The sequence below is a fragment of the Corvus brachyrhynchos genome, unplaced genomic scaffold, assembly GCF_000691975.1.
Source record: "Corvus brachyrhynchos isolate BGI_N302 unplaced genomic scaffold, ASM69197v1 scaffold37, whole genome shotgun sequence".
Lineage (NCBI taxonomy): Eukaryota > Metazoa > Chordata > Aves > Passeriformes > Corvidae > Corvus > Corvus brachyrhynchos.
The window spans coordinates 207,369-216,285 of NW_008239289.1; the positions used below are offsets into that span (position 1 = coordinate 207,369).

Genomic DNA, 8,917 nt, shown 5'->3' on the forward strand with positions numbered 1-8,917 from the left:
ATAGATAGAATGTGCAAACGTTTTGATTTTCCCATAAAAATCACTCCCTAAATTATCCAGCTACTGCAGAGATGATGGAACTCTCTTCTCACTGTTTTTCATTGGGTGGAACAGCTGGTTGCTAGATCTTAGCATTGATGTGGCAGAAGCTTGATGCGCTGGCAAAGCCAGTGAGGAAAACAGTGTGGTAATTGAGAGAGAAGGAGAGAATGAAGAGCTAAGACAGTGTCTCTTGGGTGTGAAAGACAATGAAGAGGAGTAGAAGGTTGGAAGCTTGCCATAATGTCTTCTCCTGGTGATGACAGCCTTCAGGTATATTGGTGCAAACTCTAAAATGTGTTTGTGTCTCCTAAGATAAACAGTGCTATCTCAGTGTAGGATTAGAAATCTATTCCTAACCATAAAACCATATTCTTCTAAGAAGTGCATGCCCCCTATGCAAGCAGTCTAGGGCCAGCGTGTAGTTTTAACACTTCCAAAAGTTTTTTCCATTCAGCAGCAATGTGGTCTTATATATAGAACTGTATAGGATATATGGCATGTGTAATGCATCTGATTTTAGGACACGGCTGGCTGACTAAAAAGACATAATATTTTTCTGTTTAAGAAGGGCTAAGATATTTTTCACATCCTAGGGTGCAAGTTCACGATTTTCTTCTCAGCATAAGAATGTAATGATAAAGTTAGGGGGGTTGTATATAGTTTTACAAACTGCTATTTCTAGTTGTTCTTCATGAAGAGAGTGCAGCTGTTGAGCTGTGATGCTGTAGTATATTAGCCTGCTACTTTAAGCCCCTCCAGGAGGACCAAAGGCAATCTTCTGATTCTTTATAGATAACAGTATAACTAACTTTCAAAACTCTTGAGTATTGAAAGTGTTGGGTGGGTGGTGGTGGGTGGTCATGAGCTGTTGCAGGCCAGTTTGTTGGTTTATCAGTCTGATTAATTTTGACTGTATGATCACTAATGTATAGGTAGGCTCTCCATGTGATTGGATAAGGACTAAAGACAACATATGAAAGGCAGAATGGTGTGGAACTGATTTGGGATGCATGGCTGTGGTTTTGTTTAGCCTACTGCTGATCTGCAAAAATTGCAGCTTAGGGTCTTTTTCCTGTTTTTTGTCATCTTTTGGGGGAGTGATTTATTTTTACTTTTGAAAGCTGTACAGATTTGGATTGTCTCCCCAAATACAGGCAGAACCTTCATGTGCTTTTAGTTGTTTTCTATAGCAATGACTTAAAAATTGTTACATCTATTCATTTGTGTTTCCTTTAAAAACTTTCTGCATCTTGATTTGTCTCACTTAAATTTGAGACAACAGCAGAAATCTCAAAGTTGCTCAGTTCCACTAGGATGTATGAAAAGCGATACCTCGGGCAGAAGTTGCTTCTCACATACTCAGTGGTGAGGGACAAATCTGGTTTTGTTGTAAATATTGCCGAAGAATTCTTAGTATTTAGCAACATAATTGCATTATTTCATCTTCTGTATTTCCTTTCAGATTACCAAGACAACTGATACAAGCAAAGAAGTTTATAACCTTCTTATCCGTACTGCATACAGATTTAACCGTAGTGGAGAAGAAAACCAAAGAACTGTGAAGCTGCTGAATGAACTTCTTCAAAAACTTACATTGAAAGTTTAGAATTTTAATGTCATCTGTTTATCAAGCCAACAGATCAGGTCTTTATCCAGGTGCCAGACTTCCATTAGCATCTGGCACTGCAGTTTACCAAGGGTAGAAAGATGCCTATATATACTTACATCTCTTAATTTATATTCCCTCATCTATATTTAAAAATAATCTGTTGTTTGGAAATATTAACTTTTTGAAACATAATAGTAAATATTAAAGATGCTTGAAAGTTTTGTTCTGAGTACCTTCTGTAACAAGATACCTACATAATTTAAAGTAGTTCCCTCATCTCCTTGATGTTTATCTGGCTGAGGATCAGTTTTTCTCCCAAATTACGCATGTGGGGTTTTTTTTAGCAAGTAATATCCAATTGTTTGATTGGTAAGTTGTTACTAAAATGTTTTGTTCTGTGCTTCTTTATGAAGTTTATGAAACTACCAATGATCTCAAGCAATTCATGGTGTTCTCAGGAAATCAGTGATGTTTCCTGAACTCTTTTTTTCTTTTTGAAAATGTTTCCAAAATGAAAGTCTTCCCAGATTTGCTAAATGTGGGACTGCAGCTTTCAGCTGGACAGTGTTCTCCTCAAAGTACTATACCAATAGCTGTTCTTTGTCAACAGATACTGCAGGCAGGAGATTGCTTGCAGTACAGCCCACTTAACAGTGTGCCATGACCAATGCTATAATTTATTCATTTAAGAAATATGGGGTTTTTATTCAGACAAAAGAGAACAAGCAAAACAGAAACATTTTCCAGTTTGAGGGACAAATTTCCTATGAAGGTTGCAACTCACTGCCTTCATTTTTGTGTCCAGCAGTAGTTTGCTTATTTCTTTGTTTAGGTTTTTTGTCTTAGGCAAGGAGCATAGACAGGTAGCAATGGCTTATGTTTTTACCCTAAGGAAAGAGTTTGTCCCCAGAGGTTTTGTGAACATCTTTCTAGCTTAACTAGAAAAATAAGCACAGAGAATAGTAGTGACAGACCATCCTAACTTTCCTTAGGAATTTGCTGTCCTGTGTTACTTAGCTGTAATGCCAACACTTGTGCTATGCTACTCAAAGATGCTACTTGGACTACTATTCTTGCATATAAAATCTTGAATTAATGTATCTTGAATTTAAAATGCTTTTAGAATGTAGCATTTGTTTTTGAGCAAGGGAAAAGAAAAACAATGTACTTAGTGTCCCTTGGCTGTAAGAAGTGGAAAGATATTTTCTGTTGTGCTGTTGACTGATTTCTTACAGTTTTGTTCCCAGTGAGTCATACAACAGAAGTTACCTGCCCTGTCAGTCAGTTTGCTAGTGAAAAAGTAGCAAACACATAATGTATGTCTGCAAAGAAAGGGGTTTTTTCTCTTTTTTGATTAAAAATATTTTAAAATGAAAATTCAGAAAAAGATGTGTTGCAATTTTTCTGTTGTTAATAGCCACACATATCTAAAAAAGTAAAATCAAGCAACCCAGTTTTCTGTTGCCTGAATACCATAACTGAAAAGCATGGGATTAAACTAACTCAGAGGTATTTGTCTAGTGGAAACAGATGCAGACTGCTCTGTCTAGAATGATAAATAATCTAAAATTTTAACCCAAAGGAAGAATGTTTTTCTGTTTGTTTGTTTGTTTTGGTTTAATGTCTAATCTGGTTGTTGGATGTGAGGTTCTTTGGTTGTGTTTTCTCCATATTGTGCCTATATATAACTTTAACTACATAGAAGAAAGATTGGCAAAGAATTTCAATATCTGGTTCTTGCAGATTAATTAGGTGAATGATATGGGTATTATATTTAGATGGGTTTTACAGTTTTTGGACAGGAATTTTTAAGTAACTTTTCACTGTGTTTTTATTTTTCCACTAATGCATGAAATTCTGAATGCATGAAAATTCTTCTAACTTTCTTTAACAAAATCAATATCCTGATAAATAAAGATGAATCAGTTCAAGCAGGAAGAAAATGTACAATGAAGGCGGTAAAAAACCAAAATTAGTAGTTAATTGGTACATTCTTGTTTTCCTGTGTTTGGCTTCGTAAGAAAAACTGAATGATTTAAATATTAAGGAGGGTTTGCTTGTTTCAGGAGGCTCTAAAGAAGAAACCTAATTGATGCTGTCTGTAACTTAAAAGAGATACATCTGTACTGGCGTTCTTTTTGCCCTATTTAGCATAGTGGTTATAAACCTTTGGTATTTCTTTCTCCTTACTCTTTCACAATGCTTGAATTATGATCTAACTTTGATATAAGCTGTGATTTTGTGGGATGTTGAAGCTACTTTTGTTAGTTTGCCAGTGGAAGGCTACAGAGCAATTTGGTAGATCTGAGTAATGGAAGAGCTCTCATATGGTGGCTTCTGCACTATCCTTCCAATCTGCATCTTTTCCTCTGTAATTGCTACTTTCTGGAAATGTTCTTTGGAGCCTTCAAGGCTGTACTTTTATGCTGAACCAGCCAACAAGTCCTGAAATCTGACATCAAGTAGGTTGTTCCCATGCCTTCGGTCTCCAGCACACACCCTGGTTCTGGACAGTGCACTGAACATAGAGAACTTCTCAAAATTGTTCTGCTTCAAGGCATTTTTTGAATAAAAATACAGACAATAGATTTTACTTCTTTGTTGATTATGCTTCTTTCCAGTCTAAGACTGCTAAGTTAGAGCTTTTGAATTCTGCTGAATTTGCAGCATGGTGCTGGGTGGATTCTGTGGATTTTCTTCAGGCAGGAAAATAAGGTCATTTCTGTGGCTTTTATTTAATCAAGATCTCAGTAGAGTGCCTATAAAAAGCAGAATATATTTTATTTTGTCATGTATTGGCAGATACTGCAATTTAGCTGACCAACAGTAACATTTAATCTATTACTTCTAGCATTTGTGATTAAGTTTCTGTACTCTCAGCATTGTAAGTGCCAAGAGGTGTTAATAGACAGAGTTGATATTAGTTTCAGTGAGCCGAAGTCTGTGGTATATGTTTGGTTTGGCAAGGATACAATTAAAAAAAAAATCTGAAGCATTAACATTACGGAAGTGTAGGATAAAACATCTAGCACAAATTACTTTCAGTTACTAAACAAAACACTGTTCAATCAGGTTTATACTGTTTCATTGCTGTATTATCTAATGACAGAATAAAGTACTAAGGTTCTGTGTGAATGAGTAATGTCATACTCCAATAAAATGCAGTTTTCTCTGTGATAGATATAAGAAGGGTGTAGAAAGGTGGTAGTTTCTGACATGGCAAGGCAGTTTTCTACTAGACCCAAGTTTGAAAAGTCAAAACCTGGAATGTTATGGGAGGAGTCCTCCACAAGCACATGGAGCATGTATTTGAATTTCTTACACTTTAGTCTGCAATGGCTTTCTTAAGCAACCAGCATGTTTTTGGGCAACATCAGTGGTTAAACCACCGTAGCTGAATGCTCTGGTGCTAGAGGCATCCCACTAGCACTTAATTCATAGCAGTGTTCAGATGTGGGCCTGCTTAAATCCACTTCTCTGGCAAGTTTTCCTTACTTGTGATACAATTTTTTCCTAAATGCTTGCCTGGATTGAAAAGATATGGTCATGGTAGACATTCCATTTGCTGCCCTAGCAGAGAGTAGCTTATTCTGGGAATTTGATCTTAGGTGGTCTGTTCACCAGTGAATGCCATGGAGGAGTTTCCCTTGCTTGCACTGGCCATCTTCCTTTAACCAGCTGTCTGGCTGCTGGAAAGGAGTAAACCTCACAAGATCCTTCTGATGCCTTGAATGTGTTCACTGTTGTCTGAGCTGCCAGGACCCAGCTAGGGATAAGTGTTGGGCTGCTATCAGCCACTGAAACCAAAATTTGGAATGTCAACTGGCTCTAGCTGAGTTGTAGTGATGTAGTTCATCTCTAAACTAAAGCAAGGATGGTGCTTTAGTTTGCATTCTGTATTCTTGCATGTGTGTGAAGGGAGGGAGTGACAAAGAAGATAAAACCCAACATGTCTGAAACTCAGCTGTAGAAATTTAGCTGTGATTTTTATATACAATACTGATAGAATTAAGAAGTAACAATTCCATACATGACATTCCATTAACCTGCATATCAACAAGAAGCAGAAAAAAGTCCAGCAATACTGTCTTTAATAGGTTTGTATATTTAACTAACTTCACATCTCTTAATTGCCTTAAAAGCATCTTTCATAACTCTTCTGTATTATGTCAGATGATACACTCATTTAATAAAAAAGTAGACCCTTAGAAACAATGACCCTCTCTTCTATCCTTTTCAATAAAAATACCTGTTAGGCCCATGAACTTCTGCAGATGCATAATGCCATCTCAAAGTGATTACATTTTTACATACTCTTGACTAAACATTGTGAATTACACTGTTGAGAATTCTCACGTGTATGTGCCAGTTAGCCTGTATGTACAGTTCATTCACTCCTTAACATTTTATTTCTTAGCTTCTGAGTTTATTTTGAGGCTTCCAAAACAGGTGCATGCAGTATGTCATTTGCCAGCTACTGTTCAAAGTTTTTGTAATATTTCACATACGAGAAAGCAGCTTCTGTTTGTTTTGACTAATGATGCCATAACTTCTACTATGTATAAGTTTTCTGAAAGTAGGACTTTGGCTTTTTTATTTCCAACTAACTTGTAATGATAGCTAGAGATACAAATTTCCCATCTGTACTATTGTTCCCTGTAGAGACTAGCAGTAAGTGTTTAAGTGCTTTTAATCTCATGACTGTGCTGCACTTCCATATCAGTTTCAGTTGTCTGCGAATAGAGAGGGAAAAGCCAGTATCAGATTCCATGGACGAGGGGAGAGGCCTTGAAATATGACACAGGATTAATTTATAAGATGGAAATCGGTGATATATGTCTGTGAATTTAGGCATTTTGTGAGTTTCTAGTAGGCAGGACCAATAGCATCTTTTCTGAAAACACAACAAAAGTACTAGCATTTTTTCCATAGACCTGTAAATTTCTTCAAATGCATTGCAAAACCCACTATTACGTTTCAGCTTTCTTTTCTTGTATATTTGCTTCTTTGCTGAAGTACAAATGGCCAGTGCTGAGCAATCCGCTGCACAGCACACTTTCCAGGCCTGACTGAATTGCTGTAGTTGCTTTCTCTGACTGGCTTGACCTAGGCCATGGGTGGATACTGAGCAAATGTCAAGCCCAAACCTTGAATTAAGCAGTAACATCTGTTTTGGAAAGATAATTTCATTGGGATTTAAAATCTTCAGATGACAGCTGTTGACTGTTTTTCATCATAGCTTTTCTGATCTTGATTTCACGAGTTCTCCTCCTGCTCATTGTATTGGCAGAGCAAGCTCTCAGATGCGCCTCCTCTTTAGGCAGAAGCATTGCCTTTTTTTTTTTTTTCTCCCTCTCTGGCCAGGATCCAAGATGAATGTACAAATGGTAGATCCAGTCTCTCTTTATTTTTGTTGTTTTTAGTTCTAAAATGGAATACCCTAAACCTATATAAACATCATAGAATGAAGTTTAAGAATTTGCATGTGAAATCACATATGGGCTGAATATCTGTTTTTCTGCTGAGATCCTTCACGCACGTACTTGTGTCTAACCACATAGCAATAAGTCAACTGTTCCCTGCCCTGATTTCTTCAGATTTGGCAACCTTCTCATAGAAGAATGAAAGAAGAGAAGAACAGAGTTTGGTATCAATGCTGTCTCCCCTCTGCTTCAAAAATCATGGATTTGAACAGCCCAGTTGGTACACCACTTAAATGGTAACTCTGCTTTGGGACAGTTCTTCAAAATGCATCATAGAGTCTGGTAATCCACATGCATTTAAAGAAAGTATAAAAAGAAGTGCCATGTGACATCCCAGTGTGGTGCCATTTTCATAATTTTCCTATCATTCTGTTTTCTTTTGTGAATCTGAAATGCAGTTTAGCTCTTGATTTTTCAGACATTCAGAGAGTAAGAAGGAGGAAGAGCCATTTAGAAGGAGGACTTCCTGATTGCACTGGGTCCTCACCACCTCTAAAACATAACCAGAAGACACAGTCTTTAATTAGCTGTATTTCAGGACAAAGAGGGGAATAATTTTTGGGTTTTATATGTTATAAACCTGTGGGTTTGATGCTGAATGCTCTTGATGCAAAAGGACAGTGCTACACCAACTTTTAGCATTGATCTCCATTCTGTGATGCAGATCTTTTCTCAGCACCACATCTACTCTTCAGCTGATGCTGGCATTACTTCATACTGATAAAAACCAATCAGCTAGCTTAAGAAATAAATAAGACTGGTCTTTCTATTTTCTTAGTCTGGATGCTTTCTAATTCCTGTTCCATCCTTCCAGCTATCAAGTAAGAAATTTACATTCCTGTGATTTGAATGAAGAAAGGAGAGGCAAGTGCTGGGGAGAAGGTGTGTGCAGAAACGGTTAAATGTCAGTAGGTGGGCTTTCCTGTTTTTGTATATAAGTGATTATTTATCTGACTCTTCATCTGTGTAAAGAAGTGTGCTGGTTTGGGCTGGGGTGGAGTTAATTTCCTTCACAGTGACTGGTAGGGGGGACTGTGTTTTGGATTTGTGTTGAACACGGGTTGATAATACAGAGATGTTCTTATTATTGCTGAGCAGGGCTTGCACAGAGCCAAGGCCTTCGCTGCTATTCGTACTGACATACTGGGGAGAAAGTTGGGGTGCAGGGGAGGCTGGAAGAAGACACAGCCAGGACAGGTGACCCCAACTGACCAAAGGGATATTCCAGACCATGTGACACTATGCTCAGGATATAAAGTGGGGAAATGAAGAAGGGGGAACATTTGGAGTGATGGCATTTGTCTTCCCAAGTCACCATTACACATGATGGGGCCCTGCTGTTCTGGAGCTGGCTGAACACCTGCCTGCCCATGGGAAGCAGTGAATTAATTCCTTGTTTTGCTTTGCTTGTGTTTATGGCTTTTACCCTTCCAATTCTCGCCCTGACCCTGCTGGTAGGGGAGTGAGCAAGTAGCTATGTGGGGATTGGCTTCTGGCTGGGGTTAAACCATGACAAGAAGAAAAAAAGTTCAGCATTTATGTCATGTAATTGCATTTTTTTTATATTCAAGCAAACAGGAACAATGTTTTCCCTCAGCTAAAACTGGGAACTTACTGAAAAGCTTTCATAAATAGTCAAAAGCAACAGGAGATTATAATGAAAACAGGGCATGATATGCAGTTTCAGCACAAGTGATGGCAATTACAAAATCTTAATGTCAGTTTTGGAGGGTAATACTGCCATGTTACTGATGGAAACAAAGATGGCTGTAGGGACATGGAG

The 8,917-nt window shown here is 37.8% G+C and overlaps 2 protein-coding genes across 14 annotated transcripts in view; one reads left to right on the top strand and one right to left on the bottom strand.

Moving 5' to 3' along the window:
- The window catches only part of FANCC (Fanconi anemia complementation group C), a 78,463-nt gene extending 74,219 nt beyond the window's left edge, over positions 1–4,244 (top strand). For 6 of the 7 annotated variants that reach the window (XM_017740435.1, XM_017740436.1, XM_017740437.1 and 3 more), the window contains one exon: positions 1,505–4,244. In XM_017740435.1, coding sequence (XP_017595924.1) covers positions 1,505–1,648 — 144 coding nt within the window. In that variant the 3' untranslated portion in view covers positions 1,649–4,244. The remainder of the gene's footprint in view (positions 1–1,504) is intronic. The other variant, XM_017740439.1, reaches the window with a different exon arrangement.
- CUNH9orf3 (chromosome unknown C9orf3 homolog) overlaps positions 1–8,917 on the bottom strand; it is a 219,043-nt gene that overhangs the window by 23,954 nt on the left and 186,172 nt on the right. The gene's annotated exons all lie outside the window — the stretch shown is intronic.